Source organism: Trachurus japonicus, chromosome 22 (genome assembly GCF_045865225.1).
Source record: "Trachurus japonicus isolate A0001 chromosome 22, Traja_1.0".
NCBI classification, from domain to species: Eukaryota; Metazoa; Chordata; class Actinopteri; order Carangiformes; family Carangidae; genus Trachurus; species Trachurus japonicus.
Window position 1 is genome coordinate 7,731,152 of NC_140928.1, and position 23,078 is coordinate 7,754,229.

Below are 23,078 nucleotides of genomic sequence, written 5' to 3' on the forward strand. Positions count from 1 at the left end.
TCCCATTATAATCTGTGATCTTATGGTTTATTACAGGTGTGAGGGGCTGTGAGCTGCAGCACAGGGATCATAAGAGGTTTTTGTATTGAGGAGCAGTCATGTGCAGCACTGTGGTAACTAGCAGCACAGAAATAAACTGCACTATTGTTTGGACTGAGTTTTTCAATTGTTAATGTGCAAGTCTCATCCTTATTTGCAGCCCCATCTATTTTCACATCCACTCCATCCTCTGGTTTTCCAGAGCTCTTCCCCAGCAGGTATCCCAGGAACTGCAGCTCTCTGTTCGACTGCTTGTACCAGAGGATTCGATCATAGAGGCTATCGCTGTGTGAACAGTTGATCACGGCTTTTTCTCCTTCTCTCTTCCACATGTCGGCTGGAGTCTGTTTGACTTTCTCATTGAGAGAGGAACCTGTGGAAACACAAAATGTGAAAAATATGTAGGCCTAACTGTAGCAGCAGCAGGCCAGATCTGCTGTGCACATGCAAATGTATGACTAGATTTTTAAGAAATAACAATAATTACCTGAAATGAGAACAGCATTGCTTAGGAAAAACAAAAATAGGATGATCATTTTGTGTTCTCAGAGTTGTTAATTAGAAGTATCATCAGATCATCAGATTAATCTCAACCTCCCTAAACTCTCATATCAGCCAAATAAACCTGAACTCTACAGGTGGGTGGTGTCATGGTGCTCCCTCCTCCTCTTAACATTTGAATATGAATATTCACACCTCTGTGCTGCCACCTTATGAGAGATAACAAAATAACACTGACCTGAAATGAACCCCAGAACCCCGGGTGTAACTATATGTGGTGAAGAGTGTTTATAATTTGTTTGTGTTTGAGTCCATCTCTGTATTTGTATTTTGCAGTCCTGCATGTAAGCATGTTTAAGTTATTTTTAAGTTACTTTACCTTACTTTATTTGTTTATTTGAATGGGACAGTGCACATTAATGGACATAACAAGTAAATATGCTGGATTGTCAAGATGCTAAATTCCGTCCGTAGTCCCATTGACATAAAAACAGTTCAACAGCAGTACATATTACACATAATATTAAAGAAATAAAAAAAATAGACAACACAAAAAACTATAACAATGAAAAACAGTTCATGTTATGTTTAATTATAATTTTATTTTAAACTAATCAGGTAATAATTAGAAATATTTCCAGATTTTACCACTTCCATCCCAAAAAAACCATCTCTGACAGTAAATGAAAAGAGAGAAAGCATATGTTGAGAAAGCTAATAAATACATTTTAGTTAATGCTTCAACACTCATGATAACTTCAGGCTTTTAACCACGTCATCATGAAATGTACAAATGCTTCTCCTGTTTTGTCTGTCTGCACCAGCGCTGACAGTTTGGAAATAGCAATTCGGACTGTAAACTGGTCTAATATAACTTTCAGCATTGTTATATTAGCAGGAATTTGCAAGCTTGTGTATCACATCTATATTTTGTGACCATGTGCTTCCTTCTGTATCAAATCCTTCATGCTGCAACCAGGAGAAGTTGTGGTATCTGTAACACTTTGTGGGGTTTTTGTTCAGCTTTCCCATGTGTCTGTGTCACTGTGTTGACTCACAGCGCAGAAATACACGCCATTATCTGCTGCCACCAGTTTCCTCACTGTGAAGGTGCCGTTCTGGTAATCGGGCTTAGTGGCTGAAAACTTCTCTGTGCTGAAATCTCCAAAATCGTGGACTTGTTTGCCGGCCACTGTGAACACTACGAGCTGCATCATCTGTCCGGGCAGCTGTCGGTACCAGTACATCTGACTGTGACCGTGATCTTTATTGTGGCTGCATTTTATTGTTGCATCGCCTCCTTCTTTTTCCCACAGTGTTGAATCTTGTTGGACGTCATTCCCCACAGTTAAACCTGTGTGTGGACAGTAAATATCAACATTTTATATTGCACAGCACACATGAGACTATTTAAAAAAAATAAAAAATAAAAAAAACCTGATTGTTAATCTTCCTACTTTACCTTTCATCCAGAGCATGAATACCAACAAGCTGAGGAGGCTGTGTTTGATCATGTCCATGTTTTAAAAACCTCGGTAGTCTCATATAGTATAATCCGTCTGTGTGGTGACACACACACACATAAATGAAGAGTTGCAGGAAGGTGTGTTTCTGCATGTGTGTGACGACAATGACATAAATGTTGTGATCAGTAACTCTGTCGAACCAGAGGAGCTCAGGTTTGTGCAGAAGAACTGAACATTTTAAAACAATGGAGGATGATATTATTCTCCCTACTACGCAGTGTGAAGCAGAGACATCCGTGACTGTGGTTGTTTGATTGCAGGTGGTTGTCGTAAACGTTGGCAGTAAAAAAACACAGAGGTGATGGTGGTTTATAGATATCATGTTTCATTTTTAACATTATAGTTGTTGACTCTGTCACAGGATAGTAGAAGATCTGTGTTTGTGAACGTAACGTTATAGGAACTTAGATCTGACATTTGATGTGAGAAAAGTCCAGCAAGTGAAATGGACTCGACAAACAACACTGTTCAGATATGGGATGTCATGCTTCACATATTGAAAAAGGAATTAATCTTCTCCTATTAATTGGAGAGAAACTGTGTCATATAAAGATGTTTTGTTTAGTTCAAGGTTCAAGAGTCTTTATTATCCCCTAGAGGGGCAATTTGTTTCACAGCAAGCAGCAAACAGCAAACATGCAACAAACAAATCCAAAAATTCGTTCAACTTTTTTATTATTATAATTTTAGTGTAGGTTAGTTTATATTCTATCATGTTAGTGCAATCAGGAATTCATTCATTCATAACTCAATGCATATTATTTCATAGATCGAAAAAATAAAAGAGTAGGCTGATGCATACAGTACTTCTTCCCACTCCTGTTTCCAATTTGTGTATATTATAATTTGATGATGCTTGTATTATTATTTGTTTTGTTTTGTTTTATATATGTATGCATGTATGATGTATACATTTTTTTTCTTTATTTAATTTAAACATGTTTGAAATAAATTCATGAATTAAAAAAAAAAATTCAATTCAAATTCATTTAAACAGCAGGTTTCTCAAAATATACAGATGTCGGTGGGATCAGATTCTTTGCTGTTGTTTAAATGGAAATCTGTTCTTATGCACAGGGAGAAATAAGATACTGTATAATGCAATGTTGCAATAAAATGTTAGAGTCAAGGATGCATGTTTTCTGTCTGAGGAGAAGTGTATGGTTCCCTCTATGGTTCATTAGAGGAACTGTTGGCCTCTGTTCACTGTGACACCACTCGTTGGGTATTTGTGCAGCTGTCTCAGTCGCCTTTATCACTGTGTTCACTCACAGCACAGAAATGCACTGCGCTGTCGTCAGGCAGCAGCTCCTTCACCGTCAGAGATCCAGTCTCAGTATCGTTCTTCTCTCCTGGAAATCTCCCCTTGCTGAAGCCACTTTCATATTCATGGGCGGCGTACGAAGTTGTGTAGACTATCTGCCTCATCCCCTCCCCTGGCCGCTGTCTGTACCAGTACATCTGTCGATAAGTGCTGCCCTTAGTGTGGCTGCAGTTTATCGTAGCAGACTGACCCTGATACTGCCACACCAGAGGAGACTGGTTGACATCACTACCGCCAATTAAACCTGTAAATTAAAAGAATAAAAACAAGTTACAGGACCACCGGTGTCATCAATATCAAATACTGTTTTCAGAGTGATAATGTACAGTACCTACAACACAGAGCAGAGCTGCAGAGAGTTGGATCAGAGCTGCTGCCATCATCATCATCGTCCTCGTGTTGTGATGTGAGCACAGTGAACCACAGCTTCAGTCGGCTTGTGATAGGAGATAAAAGGTTGTAGGAAGGAACCCCCACTAACATGTGATGTGACTAAACTGTCTCTGTGACTGTGCATGAGGTCCCCCTAGTGTGCAATGATAAAAAAAAGTACTAAGAGTGCACTGGGGATTAGTGTTGACTCACAGCATAGAAATGTGCTTCACTGTGATCGTCCCACTCTTTGTGATATGCTAAATATTGTCTCGACGGGACAGGATGGGGACTTTCTGAGTTTCTGGGCTTGAATGTCTCCATGCTGGACACACAAAGCTGTGGAGATACTCAACTACACACACTGCTGTGTAAAAGCTGGGAAAACTCAATGGGAAGACTAATGAAGGACTTCAATATTTATAAACTGCACAACAACCTTGTTTTCAGTGCGGCAGCTGCATTTATCATCCTATTTGATTCGTTTTGACAGAGTAAATAAACAACAATTAACAATTGTTTTGCAGGCCATGAAGATGTGTAACAGCCACAACAAACATGACAGTGTGGCTAATTAACATAATCAACATTATTGTGCACAGTAAATAAAAGTTAAAGCAGAAGTAAGCGGAATATTTGTGTTAATATAAGTCTTAAATAGTTATATCTTCCGACAGCAATCATTTATATAGAGTGTTTGGTCTGAAACATGGGTCTGTCAGTCACTCTGCTCTGCTGTAAGCCGAGGAGAAAACTTTCCTTGTATCCTACAACCTTTATCCAATGAGGAGAGAGAACGGCATAAAGGGGCGGTCCTCTCTGTGTGTGCAGCCAAGGGATGCGTGTGAATGTGGTGACGTAGAGACGAGGGCGGGGACTGCTAACTCCATCGGCTGACAGGAAGTTAGCCAAAACGACCGGATCACTTACTTCTGCCTTAACTGACTGCCGGACCTTTAAAAAAATGAATAAATGATTTTGTCTTCATGCTTGTTGTTATTTCTATTTTAATCATATATTAGTAGTAGTAACAATTGATTATGGACCCCAGAAGGACTCGCTGGTTGTCTAGACATCAGCTAATGAACAAACAAATAAATCGGCACAACAGAGTGAAAAAGAAGAAGTGGGGGCTCTTTTAGTTATTATGTATTATCTATTTGTTATTATAGGGTCTATTTTTTAAATGTATTTATACCGTAAGCTGCTGGATCTCAGTAACACATTTCATTCCTTCATGTTAAATGACAATAAACTAAACTGAACTGAACTGAATACAGTTACTAACACTTGATTATCCTGGTGAATGTGTGTGTAGTGTTAAAAGATGTAAAACTACCACCCATCCAGTATTTACGAGGACTGAATGACTATGCAGTCTGTTACTGATTCAATACAAGACTTGGTCTGTTAATGTCATGATAGTGTCTTCCTCTTTTACTTTGCATACACATCTAGTTGATGGATCTTGTTATAAACCTGTATAATAATGTATCATGAAACTACACAGATGTTTTGAGCAAAGTTTATTGGAAAAACATTCAAACTCAGTTTTGTCCACCCCACTCTCGTGTTAACATGACCTGCACACACACACACACACAGCGTATGGCAGTGGGCAACATGTCCTGCATATTCCTGTCTGTGTGTAACAGCCAGGGACCTCACAACAAGCACTTCATCATCATCATCATCATCATCATCGTCACTAGCACTGGATGTGATATGAACCAAATGATTGTCATTCTGTTTGCAGCAGGTGGCGCTGTGAGCAGACAAGTCAATGTTGGAGAAAAGTTTTTTTTTATAATGGAATTAAACCCACTTCCTGTTTCAAACTCCACAGAAGCCACAAAAGGCTTCATGACTGGAAACTCACTATTTTTGGGGAAATAAGTATCAAGTTCAGAGGGACATTGTTGTTGTTGTTGTCGTTGTTGTTGTGACCACATGAGAGGAAGATGGATCGGACAACGGAGCTATAACCACTTCCTGTTGGAGGTTTGGCCATGGCTCAAGTACTCATTGTTTTCACAAGACATTTTCTGACCATCTTTGACTGTCAAGTGACCTGAGAGCAGCAGATCATTACAGCTACTACTAAATATGAGTCAGAGATTTAGAGGGGAGTTGGGTTTTCATGGCAAATCCAGCCTAAAACTGAAAAAAAAACAAGGATCTTCACAATTTAATGTTGCAAAGGTCTTATGATGAGACTGACTAAACATGAGGTTGCTCTCTAGGAGTTTCTTAAAGTTTCTGAGGTCTGTAAATGGAAAGAAATTACACCAAAAAATGACTATTAAATTAAGAATAATGGACTTACTGTTTGTGGGCCCATGTTTCATATGCCCACTTATATTTATGTATCTAGTAGGAAAGGCCTCTTTGAAATTGTTTTAGGTGGCAATGTAAAGCCATTTTGCCACCTCTTTAAATATGTAAATTGTCAGCAGACCTGACGCATGTGCAATGATAAAGCCTCCACAAAGGCGATTTGTTTGTCCAAAGTAAAAATAATAATTATTATTATTACCATAATTATAAAACAGCAAGATTTCAATGATAAACATACTTTGTAAAAAGTTGTTAAACCAATATGTAATAAACAAAACAAAAAAAAGAAGCAAAGTCTTCCTCCAGTTCAACAGACAATTTCATACAGTATTTGTGTTTGTTTGTTGTATTTCTCACCAACACATTGACAGTTGGGCATCGATTGCAAAAAGGCAGAGAGACAAAGACAAAACACAACATCATATTGAGAGAGAGAGAGATGTGGCAGGTACAGAGTCTGAGCATCTTTCAGTGTTCATAGTTTGCAGAGAGAGTTTTGATAGCGGAGGCAGGATGTGGAGTCAGAGACGAGATGATGATAGTGTGCATTTCGGTGCCTTGTATAAAACCCTAAAACTTGCCACCAACTAACCAACCAACCAGGCTGAAACTTTGAACACAGAAAATCCGGACATTTTCCTTTTGTTCATCTACAATTAGAAAATAATAAAATGTACAAAAACAGACTGAAAAAAAACAACAAAAACAACAAACAACAACACTAAAACTTGAATCCCACCCCTTTTTACTGGAATGGCTTGATTTTTCAGTGAGATACTGGGTCGAACAAGGACACTGCTATGACTTTTTCCGCCGCACAAAGACCGCACTGTCCCGTGCCGCCGGGCCTCAGTACAGTACGAGTTTGGTACACTGCAGCTTTTCCAGGCTGCTTTCAGACCCTCATGGACCCCCAACCCCCCCACAAAAAAAAAAAAAACCCAGTTGTAAAGGTTCAGTCTCTCCACACACCAAAATTCAAGACTCCTCACTCATTTAACTTAATCTCAGGTAGGCAGAGGTGATACGATAAATTAATTAAACGATTAGTTGATCGAGAGAAAAATTACAGGCAGCTATTTTGATACATGTCTCTTCTTAAATCTATCTTCAATGTAATACTATATGCTATTGATATACAGTATATACTGCATACTAATCTTTTTTTTGCAGTTAGTATATGGAAAAATCAACATAATTAACTATTTTATAATTAGTGGAAAATGTGATTGAGTCAGACACAATGAATACAACTTTTTTTTTTTTTTTTACCCCCAGCTCCTCAGTTTCCTTTGTGCATTGTATTGCAGGGCAGTAGTAGTGTTCGTCATCATTGTCCACAACACACTGAGAAATCAAGGTGTGTTTAAGTCAAAATACTGATTGTTTTGAGTATGGTTAAATTTATTTTGGCACTTTTTCAGCGGGAACTTACAACATACACAAGGCGCACTTATAATTAAGTATGTCTTATGGAGTTGAGACACAGCATTGATGTCATCCGCAGCTTATGGCCCTTCTCTTCCTCTAGGGAGTTTGTCATTTCCTGTGTTAAAGCAGCTTTGTGAGCGGCTCCTCAGAGGAAACTCGTGCTAGGAACTTTTTTTTTTTTCAGAGGACTCCCAATGGTAAGATAAGATCCTTTGTGAAAAGCCTCGGTGTGCAAAGAGTCTTGAACAATTTCAACAACACATTCCTGATATGCATAATAACGAGTGATAACATCAAGATCAAAAATGCGCAGTATGACGCCGACAACTAGAAAACACACAATTTTTTTTGTTTGTTTTTTTTGCAGATTTTGGACCAAGGCACGAGGATAAGATAAATATGGCTTCCATACAGAAACACTGGGAGTGGAAATGCATTTTTATGACCCTTTTGAAGAAAAAAAATACAAACACAAGGAAGTCTGTTGACCGTCATACGTAGACCAGTAGGAGACGCTGGCAGGTTGTGGGTGTGATTGGTGTTATTGGTCTTATAGTCTTTGGAGACTAGGAGTTAGCGGTTGCTCCTCATGGCCTCCTTGGCCGCCAGGATGAGGGGGGTGAGGCTGGACAGGGGCTTGGCCAGCTTCAGGAATGGATGCTACAGACACACACACAAAGGAGTTCACACATGAATACCATAATAAGCTGAGGAGTTACCCACATGTAAGTAATTGACACATCACACGAAAACCTCAAAAGAATAAAAATAGCTCAAATTTACCTGAATTTGGTCACCAATAAAGGAAAATTAGGTCCTGAGTGTTAATTGGCCCCAATTGCATGGTGATTATATACATAAAGTTATAAAAATTAGTCTAAAAACTTCCATGTAAAGTAAACATGTATATTTTGGATTAAAAGAAATTGAAATGGATATTTTTGACTCTTTTCTGACATCTGGTAGATCTCCTCCTCAAATCGTCACCAAGAAAGTGAATGCGTAATTTCCAAATTGCCAAATAAAGCCCTGTTTCCACTTATAATTTAACCAAATATCTATAGTAATATAGTCTTTTCCAAGGTGGTTTTGAACAATCTGGTTTCAGATCTCTCTCTATAATGCTTCTTGGGTGAAATTAATGTTCCCACTATGCAGCTATTTCAATCAGGGATCCATGTCGACAAAACTGTCGACAATCTCCTGGTTTCAGCCTTTTAGACGTGCGGCTTTGAGTCTTCACCAGCATCGACAGACGTTTTTTTTCAATTTTTCCTCACATTTCCGAGACAAACTGACTGAACAAACAGCAAACGACTCAACGATGAAGAGCTGCTCGTCTCACCTGCAGCAGTTCTCTGCCTGATCCTCGTTTCTCCACGTCCATCTCCAGACAGCGGGACAGGAAGGACCTGAAGACGGGGGACAGCTTCTCTGGACTCTGCAGCTCAGGAGTCCCGTTGGTGGCGATTAAATACAAAGCCTAAGACGAGCACAACAGCGTGGTCAGAAGAGCAGTGTAATATCATCTTTAATGCAGTGCAACATTAATTTGGTTTCTTCAGAGTAATCCTTGCATAATATTGTGGATATTTCTATAAAGATCTGACACTAATGATCAAATATGATGTTTAATAATCACACAGAGATAGAAACCAGACAACAGACTGAGCTGGTGTCATTAGTTGTGCAGGTATTTTGTCCTAAAGTGAAGAATTTAAATTTTGACCTCATGGTGGTGCTAGAGGAAACATTTTTCTGCTCATTCTCCTCCTTGCACACACACTCACTCACTCACCCTGAGAGGGTTCTCGTTGAGATATGGCGGCTCTCCCTCCACCATCTCTATGGCCATGATCCCCAAGGACCAAATGTCCACTTTGGGTCCGTAGGCTTTCCTGGTCACGACCTCTGGAGCCATCCAGTACGGCGTTCCCACCATGGTGCTGCGTTTGCTCTGCTCTGGAGTGATCTGAGCGCAGAAGCCAAAGTCGGCTGCAAAGAAAAAAATAATACATATGATATACAATGTTATCACAGTCCTGAAGATATACATCAGTGGTCTGTGGGATCTGTGTTTGTCTGTGTGCGCTTTTTCTTTCTCTGTCTCTCTATCTCTTACTGAGCTTGACTGATCCGTCCATCCCCAGCAGCACGTTGTCACTCTTGATGTCTCTGTGGATGACCTGGTTGGCGTGGAGAAACTCCAGAGCCTGAAGGACCTGAACGCAAAAAGGGAGAACTGTTAGCACGCCCCCAAAAAGTGACATAGACAAACATATATTTCTTTAAAAAAGGAGATTTTTGTTTTTTTGTGTGCATGTTTTGGTAAAGACAAAAACATGAGAGCCTGAAGTAACTGGTGTTACTGTTTTAAGCCGAGACACTACAGGCTGTTTTTTCATGCACGGATCAATTTTGAGATTTTGGGCTATTTTTCTTCCTTAACATGTATTCTTTCAGAAAAGTCGAAAGAAATGGTAGGAAATCCACGTAAAGGTGGTTATTTCACTTCATTTTGTCTTCTATCGTCAGTAGATTTCTCCTAAATTCACCAAAAGTTAGCATGCTACTGTGACATACTGCGCTGTGCTTGTCATGTCAGGTATCATTGTAAAGCTCTCTCTCTCCTGAACAATGATGTAGATATATCATTCACAGCCAGATTTATAAACTACCTAAAAATAGGGCAAAATTATTAACTTCTGACTCTAATATGTCAACAAAATAAAACAAGAATTTTGAAAGGGGTTTTATCCATTGTTCAGATTTTGGTTCTGGAAATATATGCAAATTAGTGCATATTTCATTAGATATTGCCTCATTTACATAGTGTTAGTTAACATTTTTACCCTATTCACCTGTAGTGTCTCCCCTTAAAAGCCTGCTAATTATGATTTAAGTCTTTCATTTAAACAGGAAGTCTCCCTGAGATTGGCAACTTCTTTCAAGTGAGACAAAAGCAAACATACACAGCTCATACACAGACAGCCACACCTACAGTAAATTAATCAATAAGATTTCCACTGTGCAATATGATTTGCAAATTGTGTGGTTTGTTCATCACCTTAAAGACTAACACTGAAGTTGATCTGGTGGATGTTAAAAAGAAAAATGCCTCAGACTATAGGACTCCTCTGTACTGCTGCTAAATATTGCTTCAACTTTTTGTCCAGTTGAGACTCACCTCCTTCTCTCAGATGCTCAATAAACACAAAGCTCTTGTTATAAAAGAGCCGCATGAGATAATCTATCACAAAGTGGTTTACTGGTAGCTCTGTGGTGAAAATGTCTGTCTCCACCGAGTCTGTCTGTGAATATCTTGAGTTTATGCAACACAAGCGCTCTGACAGATCTTGACTGATAAACTTCTGTCAGCTCAGCCGTGTGAGAAGTGAACAGCCCTCCTACCTCTCTGCACACGGCGGCGATCTGAGCCTCGTCCATGCACGTCTCCGTCACAACGTCAGTTAGGGAGCCGCCGGCCAGATACTCCATCACCACAAACAGCTCATCCCCGACAAGGAAACTAAAAACACACACACACATATGCATGCAATGCATTACACAGGGGATCGAAATTGCGTTTCCCCAAACTCCAAATGTGCAAATTAACATTCAACATACGTTTACCACACACATATAACATGAAAGTGAACACAGACAGCAACAATAATTAAATAAACACAGATATACAGACAGATAGACAATGGCCTCTATGATATTGTGAAGTAATAATAAGGTGCAATATGAAAAGCTCGATGTTACCTGTCTAAGAAATTGACGATGTTGGGGTTCTTCAGCTCCTTCATGACCAGGATCTCGTTGATAATTAGCTCCTTCTTCGGCTGCTTCTGCAGGTTGATCTGTTTAATGGCCACCTGTGAAACACAGCATCCTGTAAATGTGTTGCACCACACACACATACACACACAGTATATCTAGGGAATTGCAGGATGTGTTGGTTACACACTGCAAAAACTCAAAATCTTACCAAGAATATTTGTCTTATTTCTAGTCAAAATGTTATTTCTAGTCAAAACAAATCTAATTCTACTTAAAATAAGACTCATCACATTTAAAAGTAGCTTGTTTTTAGATAATTTTTACTTCTTTCAAGCACATTTTCACTTGAAATAAGTAGAAAAATCTGATAGTGGAGCAAGTTTTACTTATTTCAATTGAAAATTAGTTTGAAACAAGTGAAAATTATCTGAAAACAAGTTAATTTTTAGGTGATGAGTCTTATTTTAAGTAGAAAGAGATTAGTTTTGACTAGAAATTAGACATTTTGACAAGAAATAAGACAAATATTCTTGGAAAGATTTTGAGTTTTTGCTGTGCATATTTATTCTGTTGCATCAATTTACGCATCATAAATTTGAATTTCCAAATTCAATAGAGGCAAAGTTGCCAAGACAGACAATAAATATGTTCTTAAACATGTGTTTTGGATGGAGCTGTATTCCTCTGATAAGGGTTGAATGCCGGGAACTGAAGTCTTGGAATTTCCCAGTCATTCTCGCCAAAATCTTCCCTTGTTTCCCAAGAATTTTCTTCTTTTTTTTTTGCTGAGTTCGCCAGAGATATAGCATGCATGTGTTTGTGTCTTGAAAACTCTGCAGGTGGTTCAGGAAGTGGTTGAACTTTCTAGCAGCAGAGAGAGACACAATATGAAGCCACGTTACCTCTTGTCCTGTGGCAACATCTATGGCTGTGTAAACGGTGCCCGACGCCCTGGAAAAAGGAAAAACAGAGAGAGACAGGTGAATTTAAAGGCCTTTCTTTATTTTTTTCCCTGATATCTATTTGCTTTCTGTTTGTCAGTCCTCCAGCTTAACCTTCCCGTTTTATTCAGCCGGGATCAAACTCCTGCCAGATTTCAGCGCTTTACATCATCCTCACTTCTCACTCACCCCTGGCCGATCTTCTCATATCGAGTGTATTTCTTCTTAGGATCTCCGATGCTGACAATGGTTCCTAAGAGTGACCCAAAAAAAAAGAAAAAAAAAAAGAAAAAAGGAAACTGGTAAGTCAGCTTTTCTACCGGAGCCAAAAATGGAAGTGGCTTCGCCTGTAGTGAGTCATTTTCAGTTTGTATGTGAGTGTGGTTGGCGTACTTAGTTTCTCCATAATTTCCTCATCGGTCATTTTGCCTCCTTTCTTCTTCTGTTTGTCAGCTGCCTTCTCCTCTGGAGCCGGGATTGGATCTATCACCGACCTTGTGTACACCTGACACAACATGGGAGAGACGAACAGTAGGTAGGTGGTTTTATATTTTCTTCTTTTGTAAAAATACTACAAAATAACATCTTGTTCTTTAAAGGGATAGTTCAACATTTTGGCAAATTGGCCCATTGCCATAATCGCTATAGTCCTAGCAGTCGGTTCGTTACCTTTAATTGTCGGCGCAAGCTATTTTTAGAACGGCGGAGCAGAGCCGCGAGCTGCTCAGAGCTACGCTACGGAGGCTAATGGGATTTCTTGGTTTCCCTCATCAAACTCATCAAATACACAATCCAACAACTCCAAAACGCTCTGGTGGACAAGTTGTGACCTGCACATTCACCACGCTATGAGATAATAACAGAACGTTACCAGACAGAGTTGTTTTAGAGGTAAATTCATGCCAAACCGCAGGTCACAACATTTGATGAGTTTGATGAGTTTGATGAGGGAAACCAAGAAATCCCATGAGCCTCCGTAGCGTAGCTCTGAGCAGCTCATGGCTCTGCTCCGGCGTTCTAAAAATAGCTTGCACCGACAAATAAAGGTAACGAACCTACTGCTATGACTATAGTGATTATGGCAAAGGGCCAATTTGCCAAAATGTTGAACTATCCCTTTAAAATCACGATCTCCGTCATCACGACTCACTGATTTTGTGTGTTCTGGCCGCGGGGCCACGACAGGAGGTGGCGTATCGTCATCGTCGTCGTCGTCGCCGTCTTTGCCACCTGACGGGGAGGTCACCGTACCCTGTTTACCTGGCTGCAACAGCAAACATACGCAGGTAAGAGAGAGTGAAATTCACTGAATTTACTGTATAGTTTAATGTGATGTTATGAATGAGAGTGGAAGTAACGAAAGAAAGCACTCACCGACTGCGAGTCTTTATCTGAAAGAGACAAAACAATGCAAAAAGACAGTGTAAGGATTGGGGAGGGAGTCTACAGCGAAACCACTGAATGTTTATTTATCTGCGGAAGTGAAAAAAAGAATAGAAAAGTAAACGGACCTGAGGCGGAAAAACTGAGGTATTTCTGTTTTCCACTGGTGGAGTCATAGAACTTGAGGATGTCGAGGACAGCCTGAGGATTTTGTTTCTGTTCTGATTTGCTGATGTTGGAGGTCTGGAGGAGACGGGCCCACTGCTCCGGCATGCCCTGCACAAACACATACACACACACACACACATGAACTTACATATACAGAGATCTACACATGAAACAAAAATAACTCAGGTTGTGCATCCGTGGAGGATGAATGTGGACTGTAATCATCCAGCTGGTCGCTCTATAGTCTGGGAGTCCATCCAACATCCACACCACACAAACTGTTTTCTTATGTAGAGATTAGATGTCTGTTAATATTTACACTCACGAACTGTCAGTAAGAACAGCTCAATAGAAGAGCAAAAGAGGTAATATGTTGTATACTGTATGTTATTTTCTTCGACAAAATGTGCTATAATATTAATTTTAAGGGAAGATAAAGAGTCTGCACATTAAATAAGAAGCTGAGGAAGAGAGTTTTCCACAAAATCAGATTTGCACTTGTTTTACATACAAGAGTTTACTAAGGATGGATGTACGTGAAGCTGGTGCAGCCTTATCAGAGTCTGTTTAATGTGACAAATATACAGTGCCGTGCAAAAGTATTCAATACTTTTGTTGAACCACCTTTTGCTGCAGTTACAGCTCCAAGTCTTTTGGGATGTGTCTCTACCAGCTTCTCACATCTACACACTGACATTTCTGCCCATTCTTCTTTGCAGAGCAGCTCCAGTTGAGTCAGACTGGATGGGGAGCGTCTGTGAACAGCAGGTTTCAAGTCTTGCAACAGATTCTCAGTAGGATTCAGGTCTGGACTTGACTGGGCCGTTCTAACACATGGATATGCTTTGATCTAAACCTTTCCATTGTAGATCTGGCTGGATGTTTAGGGTGGTTGACCTGCTGGAAGGTGAAAAAGTTCAATTTTGGTCTTTAATTTGTGAAAAATCTTGAACCCCATGTATCATTTTCCTTGTTCAAGATTTTTTTTTACAAATTAAAGACCAAAATTGAACTTTTTGGCTGACATGCAAAACGCTATGTGTGGCAGAAACCTAACACTGCACATGAACCTGAATGCACCGTCCCCACGGTGAAACATGGTGGTGGCTTAGAGTTGATGGGAAGATGGATGGAGCTAAATACTGTACAGGGCAATCCTGGAGGAAAACCTGTTACAGGCAGCAAAAGAGACTGAGACCAGAGGTTCACCTTCCAGCAGGTCAACAACCCTAAACATCCAGCCAGAGCTACAATGGAAAGGTTTAGATCAAAGCATATCCATGTGTTAGAACGGCCCAGTCAAAGTCCAGACGCTGGTAGAGACACACCCTAAAAGATTTGGAGCTGTAACTGCAGCAAAAGGTTGTTCAACGGTCAAAGGTGATCCCAGTACAGAAAATATTTTCTCCTTGCGGCCATAAGACTTTTTAATGATCAATAGTGTGCAAAAGTTGTTCTAATCTCAATTAGTGTTTTAATTATTTAAATCTGTTTTATTTAATGGTTGCCCTTTTGTGTCTGTATGAATGCTGCTGCTGTGACATGACAATTTCCTTTACAGATTAATAAAGCATCTTGACTTGACTTGACCCCCCCCCTACTCACAACTGCACTGTATTTATATCTGTATATTTTTTATATCTCTTTTTAATATCTTAGCATCTCTCTGTATCTTGTCTGTCCTATATTTATATTTATATTTTTTACCAGTCCACCACAGTGTGCACTTCATGTGTGAATGTATTTGTATGTATGTACTGCTCCTGTAACCCTGTCAATTTCCCCACTGTGGGATAAATAAAGGCATACTTTACTTACTTGACTTGACTTGAACAATGTATTCAGGGGTTTGAATACATATGCACGCCACACTTTTTTTATTTGTAAAAGATCTTCAACATCATGTATCATTTCCCCTCCACTTTACAATTATGTGCCACTTTGTGTTGGTAAATCCCAAAATACATTAAGTTTGTGGTTGTAGCATGACAAAATGTGGAAAAAGCACAAGGAGTATGAATACTTTTGCAAGGTGTGACTGTAATTAAGCTCGTTCCACAGTTTTGAGTTCAGAAGTGAAAATACTTACAGTGAATTCTCCGGTGACGGCGTCGAAACCCACATGGATGGTGTGTTCAAAGTCTGACGGGGAGGAAATCTCAGGTCTGTCCTTGTCCCGGTCCTTCTTCCTGCCTCCTGCAGAGAGATGTCAAGGTGGTCAATGAGTTGGGTGATCCACTGACATACTGTATGCACACTACCTTTTACTGTATATGTGTGCGTGTGTGTGTGTGTGTGTGTGTGTGTGTTCTCCAAACCCTGCACCTTTCTCAGAGGCAAACATGGAGATGATCTTGTTTCTGGACTTCCTCTCTTCCGGTACGGACGGCAGCGGCCGAGTGTGATTGGCCGACTGGTTGTCCTTGGCTCCTCCTCCTTGACTGCTCATCCTGACAGGGGGGGCGGGGGGCTTGTCCTCACACACTCCGCTGTCACACATCTACACACACGTACACCTGCAAAAAGTCGGGATCAAATCAGATGCACAAGTTTGAAATATGCACTGGAGACGCACGGCGAGTCTGTTGCTGCTGCTGCACGCTCAATCACTGGTTCACCTCTTCCTGTTTTTTTTTTTTCTTTTTCAACAATGCTAGTGAAAGCATGACATGCTACAGAGGAACAGCTGCACGTCAACTAAACCTTGACCTCCTTTGCAAACATACACACACACACACAAATGCACAGACACTGAAACAATAAAACGCCAAATTAAAAGAGACTCACACCAAGACCAAACTAATCCATCCAGGCCATAATGTGTGTGTGGATCTGCCCTGAGTGCTGGAGCGGAGGGAACACAGAGTGTGCGAGCAGGAAGCGAGCTGAATGGGCACAGTGACGTGTTGAGTCTCGTTCACGTTACAGATGAATGAGGAAGGAAAGGAGACAGCGAGAGAGAGAAAAGAGCGTCTGAGTTGAGTGTGCGACTGAGAATGGGTGAGATGGAGAACGAGAAGTGAGCTGGGTAGTTTGACATTTACGTCACAGTTCACTGAGCCACTATGATTTTACATTAAATGAACCTTTTGAAGTGTATAACCTACAGAGCTGTGTTATAAACTACACCAGCGCTACTCAATCCTTTCTGGCTTGTGATCCCACACATAAACCTGAGTCTTAGGTTCCTCTTTGTCTATGGGATGTTAGCACTTCCACCCTATGGGGCACAAAAAGGGTCAAATGCTACAAAACCATCACCTCTTGTTGGTGGATTTGACACTAAACTGTCCAACTGTGTTTAAAGATGCAGCCTAATCCAATTTATTGTTCAGTTTTTACTTAAAACCTCCTGTGATGTCTTGATTAAACCATTGGAGGATGTACTTTGTGCCGCTGTTTCTGTGATTTAACCCACATCCAATGATGGAAACACACTTTTCCTGCAGATTTTCATCCATAACTGTATTCTAAGTACAGTTATTCTAGCCCATGCGCAGGATCTGAGTTTCTTCCATTAGCCGAATATGGTGAAAAGCGAGACAGTAGGCGCTCATGCACGGATGCAGACAACGCAGACACGCGCACACACATGAAGCCAGCGACCACAAAAGCACCTCTCGTCTTGCAGAGCAAGCAGTTTGATCGGCTCGGCTCTGAGCGGCGGCGAGGGGCCTGCATTCTTGGTGACATCACAGCGCAGGAAACAGGAAGCAAACAAAGGTTTCCTCACTTCCTGTGTCTGACTGCCGATGACACGGTGCGAATTAAAAGCCTGGATAAAGAGATGCGTGTGAGGCAGGTATACTGTAGGCGCCTCTGTGTGTGTGACTTCTTGTTCACATGAAAACCTTCTTCCTGTAGCTGCTCTGCTGACCCGAGTCACTTCTGGTGCTGAAAACCACAAAATAAAAACAATAAAAAAAATAAAAAAAAGTCACACTACACTCCACTCCCTCCCCCCCTCACATGTGAAGATCTCTTGATATATTCACCTTCCCTTTACTCACCATCAGAGCTCTGCTGCGTAATAATAACTGAGCCTTCACAACCACAAGAAGACACATCAGCAGTAACTCGACTCAGCGTTACATCATCATCCCTCTCTCTTTCTTTCCTCCATAATTCCTCAAACGCTCTCTGTGCTGTGATGGGAGCTCTCCCGGCTGTGTTGCTACCTGCGACGGCATTTCACACCTCATCTCAAAAATTCAACAGAGGCTCCAGACAGTCATTATAATAAACGACAACCTGAGGAGTCAGTCCACCTATAGAAGCAGAGACACATCCCTACATCCCCTCAGGAGTTTCACCTTTTTCCTTATAAAAGTTGCCGAGGACTCACCTGTTAGTTGTTTCTTCTGTGTCTAACAGAAGACCAAGTAAAGAATAAAAATTGTCCGTATTCCCAGTTCCAGAGCGTGTGTGTTGTGTGTGTGTGAGTGTGCGCCTCCTTCCCCAAGTGTGTAGTTGTCTACTTTGCTCTCGTGGCTCTTTTTTACCCTGGTCCTGTCTCTTTTTTCCCCGTCTTCAGGGCAGGTCTTAGCAGGCTGCCTCATTCCTCAGCGATCTGGGATGGGACAAGTGTATTCTTGCCCTGGCAGGATAAAATTAGCCCTAGCCTCAGACTTAATGTGCATTTTGAAAAGCGTGTGTGTGCGTGAGTGAGTGAGTGTGAGTGAGTGTGTGTCAGTGTGTGTGTGTGTGTGTGTGTTTTGGATTGAACACTGGGTGCTGGCTGGCCAGGCCGAGACAAGTTGTCTCTCTGTAGGAATTCCATAGCTGCAGGGCTGCAGCAGGCATGTGCTCCTGTTGATCTCTCCCCCTCTCTCTTTCTCTCCCTCTCTCTCATTCACACACACATATGCACAAGGCCTCTCCACACGCAGGGACCCCATGTCACACACACATTCCCTGCCCTAAAACACACACTCCCCCCTTTCCAACAGGCGCTCCATTGTGAACACTTGAACCTCTTTTCTATAGCTGCGGGCTACGTTACAGAGCGCAGCAGTGAACTCTCTGAGGGGAGCGGGCAGGTGCACACATCAGCACTGCAGGCTACACTCGTGTATCTATGTTATCTACTACTGTCTGGCACGATTAATGTAATGGGTTCATTAGCTTGTATCTCAACAGAAGAACCACACATTAAAACCATTAAACGTATAAACAGAGACAGAGCCGGGCTAGCAGTTCCCAACGGTTCCCAGTCTTTATGCTAAGCTAAGGGTAACGGCCTAGTGGCTCCAGCACCAACCATAATCATTTCTCGGTCTCTCAAAAGAAGATTTAAAGTTGTATTTTTCAAAATATCAGTAATTAAGAGATGCACCATTGCATGGGCTGAACATCGGTATCCTATCGGCTGATATTCACCTCACTGACTGCCATCAGAAAATACTGGTGACAGTGGCCGATGTTAATCTGTTATGTGGTATATTGTGCTGTTTTTTCTCGTTTTTGGGGGGATGTGACTCTGCCGAGACGCCAGAGGACACATGCACATTCAATTTGTTAAAGTTAAAGCAGAAGGAAGCGGAATGCTTGTGTTAATATAAGTCTTAAATAGTTATATCTTCTGACAGCAATCACTTATATAGAGTGTTTGGTCCGTAACACGGGTCTGTCAGTCAGTCTGCTCTGCTGTAAGCTGAGGAGAAAACTTTCCTTGTATCCTACAGCCTTTATCCAATGAGGAGAGAGAACGGCATGAAGGGGCGGTCCTCTCTGTGTGTGCAGCCAAGGGATGCGCGTGAATGTGGTGATGTAGGGACGAGGGCGGGGGCTGCTAAGTCCATCGGCTGACAAGAAGTTAGCCAAAACGACCGGATCGCTTACTTCTGCTTTAAGTGAGCGAAAATGTAGTTTTTTTGTAAGTAATGAAGATTTCTTAGTTTCCTTTGCACAAAAGAGGAATAAACAACAGAGAAAAAACATCAATACCAGCGTCAGCCATCGGCCAAATGATATTTTAAACATTATTGACTTACATCCCTACAGAAATTATTACCCATATTGATATGCTACACAAGTAAGCGATCCGGTCGTTTTGGATAACTTCTTGTCAGCCGATGCAGTTAGCAGTCCCCGCCCTCGTCCCTACGTCACCACAATCACGCGCATCCCTTGGCTGCACACAGAGAGGACCGCCCCTTTATGCTGTTCTCTCTCCTCATTGGATAAAGGTTGTGGGATACAAGGAAAGTTTTCTCCTCGGCTTACAGCAGAGCAGAGTGACTGACAGACCCGTGTTTCAGAACAAACACTCTAAGTGATTGCCGTCAGAAGATATAACTATTTAAGACTTATATTAACACAAACATTGCGCTTACTTCTGCTTTTACTAGTTGATGTTTTTATAATCAAATTATATTCAAATAATATGCTATTCATTACAAATTATTGACATAGCCTAAAGTGACATATTGACGAAAACTAAACACAACTCCGCCAACACCAGTACATCTTCCCCAGAATGAGGGAATAAATAAGCTCCATAAAATGCTTCTTTATGAAATCAAAACAGATATTTATATAACTGTACACCTTATCTATACAGCATGAAGACAGGGAGCACGGTAAGAAGGGAAATTATCTCCAGAAATAAGACAGATCTGGCTCTATAGTCTGTCTGAAGTAGCACATCATCATGTTTAATCAATCACTGTCAACAGTTTCTTCTCTACTGATGTGGATTTGTTCCATGTCCAAATGTCAGCTGCACATTTCATTCACATTCCTGTCTCTGAGCCGGTAATTTACTTATTTTTTCTGCTGATTTATTCCCTCAAACTCTGCATTCTTGGTAACCAGAACCACACAGACTATCTTACATCCAAGCAGCTCTCATCTCTCCATATCTGTCCTCAATTGATCCACACAGAGAACATCATCGCCGTCGTCTCATCTCATCCCTCCCCGCCCTCTATATATATAATTTCTATTCCTCATTCTCTGCGCTCTTGTTGTAGCAGAGGCACTTTCTATTCCCTGTGATTGGCCACCGTCAAGGGAAGCCCACTTCCTCATCCTGGAACTCCCCAAGCGCCTCGAGAGGTCACAGGACCCGGGCCTGCCAACCAGAGCGCTGCAAACACGGCCGCCGAGGTGTTTACAGGAAGTGGACAGCAGGCCTTTTGTATTTGGCTTCTATAAAAGGAAATTCTGCAGAGGACTTCCTGGAAGGAGTGATGAAGCTGACACACAAACACACACACACATAAGCCACTTCCACCCCCCCCTTTCATTCAATGACACAGAAAAAGAAAATATACACAATCCAACATTTAAAAAAAGCACACACACATAGACACACACTGACACACACTATACACTGAGCCCAGTAGCTGCTACAGTCACTTCACTGATTATGGGTCTGGCAAGTTGAACGAAGCGTAAACACACACTGCCCATGCAGCTGCACACCCACACTGAGCACCTTATCCTGTTATTCAAACAGCTGCCTCACCCCTGTGTCAACATTATGACTGATCAAAATCACCAACCTGGCAACCTGAGGTCCGTAGGCAACTGTCAGAGCCCGAGAGAGAGACCACAGTTTGGACCAGGTACAAGAGCCGCCTCAGGACTCACAGCTGAGGTCTTGTTAAGTGTTCGGGGGTCTGGAGCGAGGAATGACAGTGGTTCAGTGTGTAACCTGGAGGATTAACAGTCTGGACTATTAAATCACAGATTTTTTTGTGTTTGTGTGTGTGTAGCATTCACAGGCAACCTCAGAGCCAGGATTTTTTAGAAATACTGCGGTTTTCCAGAGTCCAGACTGTCCCTGTGAAACCCACATTGTTCCAGTTTTCCATAGCCAAAAGAAACATATTCCCACAGCCTGTTTTGGCTGATTTACAGAACTAAATCCAGAAGTATTCACTTTTATACTGAAGGCAAGAAATAAAAACTTACACATACACTATATTTCAATGTGGGGTTATGTACATTGTACAGTGTATTCTATTCTGCTTGATTAAATCACATAAATCAGCTTCTGGGCTGCTAGTTAGACATCTAAAGGCCCATTTATGTCATGTAGACCAGCCTCTGCCTCCTGTTATCACAGCTGTTTTGTATAAACATCGCATGTTATTACAATACTGTAGTGCCCATGTGGACTGTCATTACTTCTAATTAAAAAGCAAAGCAAACCTCAAGTCCCACTAACCCAGTAAGTAGGCTACTGGATGTCTTGCCTGCTGAGCTGCTTTTTTAGTTTTATACCCCTTCAAAGCTACAGGAAAACAATTATAGCTTCCTGTGTCGAATAAAATAAGCAAAAATAAGTATAAATGTGTTGAATGAAGAAGTCTAAACTCACCGGTTGTCTGTCAACCGCAAACTATCAACCACACTCCGGTCAAACTCCTGAAACTCCGCCCCGTCTCTGCAGATTTTTCAGTCCGTGTTTTTTTTTTTTTTAAGTCCACAGATTTCACGCTGAGATTTCACGGACGGTTCCGGACGGTGGCGTGAAAAACTTAATTCGTGTCCTTTCTTCTTCAAACACACGGCGCCGTAACTATTCCCCCCGCCGGTTCTCTCTCTCTCTCCCCCCAGATGAGAGCCGCTCAGCCTGGTTCAGTCTTCAGTCGACCCGGGGAGGAACCAGCCTGGCGAAGAGGAAGCGGAACGTCGTAGAAACAAACAGAGGAATCGGAACCTCTCGGCTTCCGTAGCGCAGCGCTCACTATGGGAAAAACTCAAAAACTCAAAGGGCGGGTAAAGCGCGAAGCAGCACTCGTGTGTTTACATCAAAAGTCACCGGAAACTGTGTCCTTGATTTCAAAATAAAATCTGCAACATTTTCTAACTATTTTGTCCATGATGCTGACTTGATTAACAGCGTTTAACAAAGCTTACAGTCAATTTAGATTTAGATTTAGATACAAAACAAAACATATAACACATAATAAAACAGAGCAAAGGTGCAGGTATTCCAAATGAAAATCCACACAGGGCTACTAATGAATGAATAATAAGTTTTTTTTCTGTCAGAATCAGAAAAGTCTTTATTGCCAAGAGCAGTATAGGTCACTTTGCAGCACCAGGGACTTGACATGGTGTCAGGTGCAACACAAAAGGTACAAATACATATAGTTTTAAAAAAAGTAGCGATAAAAATAAAGTAAGATAAAACAAATCTAAAATAGTCTAGTGCGAAGAAAATATGCATATATAGCTATTCAATTTAGGATTTATTTACAAAACAATAAAATTCAATGTCCTCTGTCCTAAACTAATTCAGCTACATATTTAGCT

The 23,078-nt window shown here is 41.2% G+C and overlaps 1 protein-coding gene and 1 gene segment (V, D, J or C); both read right to left on the reverse strand.

Moving 5' to 3' along the window:
• Positions 1–3,308: 3,308 nt before the first annotated feature.
• LOC146963392 (T cell receptor beta variable 29-1-like) lies at positions 3,309–5,627 on the reverse strand. The segment is given in 2 exon segments: positions 3,309–3,634; positions 5,588–5,627. Coding segments are annotated over 2 exon segments (366 nt in total).
• Positions 5,274–22,539, reverse strand: LOC146963393 (serine/threonine-protein kinase PAK 2-like). 5 transcript variants are annotated; one of them, XM_085766771.1, is made up of 16 exons: positions 22,138–22,486; positions 21,317–21,468; positions 16,134–16,324; positions 15,898–16,004; positions 13,769–13,916; positions 13,632–13,648; positions 13,408–13,521; positions 12,651–12,762; positions 12,447–12,510; positions 12,219–12,267; positions 11,299–11,411; positions 10,942–11,059; positions 9,653–9,752; positions 9,329–9,525; positions 8,876–9,013; positions 5,274–8,190 (listed from the first exon to the last, which is right to left on the reverse strand). In XM_085766771.1, exons 3-16 carry the CDS (start codon positions 16,306–16,308, stop codon positions 8,104–8,106), a joined length of 1,539 nt encoding a protein of 512 aa, XP_085622897.1. In that variant the 5' UTR covers positions 16,309–16,324; positions 21,317–21,468; positions 22,138–22,486; the 3' UTR covers positions 5,274–8,103. The 5 variants fall into 5 exon arrangements, with proteins under 5 accessions (XP_085622897.1, XP_085622896.1, XP_085622895.1 ...); XM_085766770.1 differs by having other exon boundaries at positions 21,317–21,433; positions 22,138–22,426; XM_085766769.1 differs by lacking the exon at positions 21,317–21,468 and having other exon boundaries at positions 22,138–22,539.
• Between the last annotated feature and the right edge of the window lie 539 nt (positions 22,540–23,078).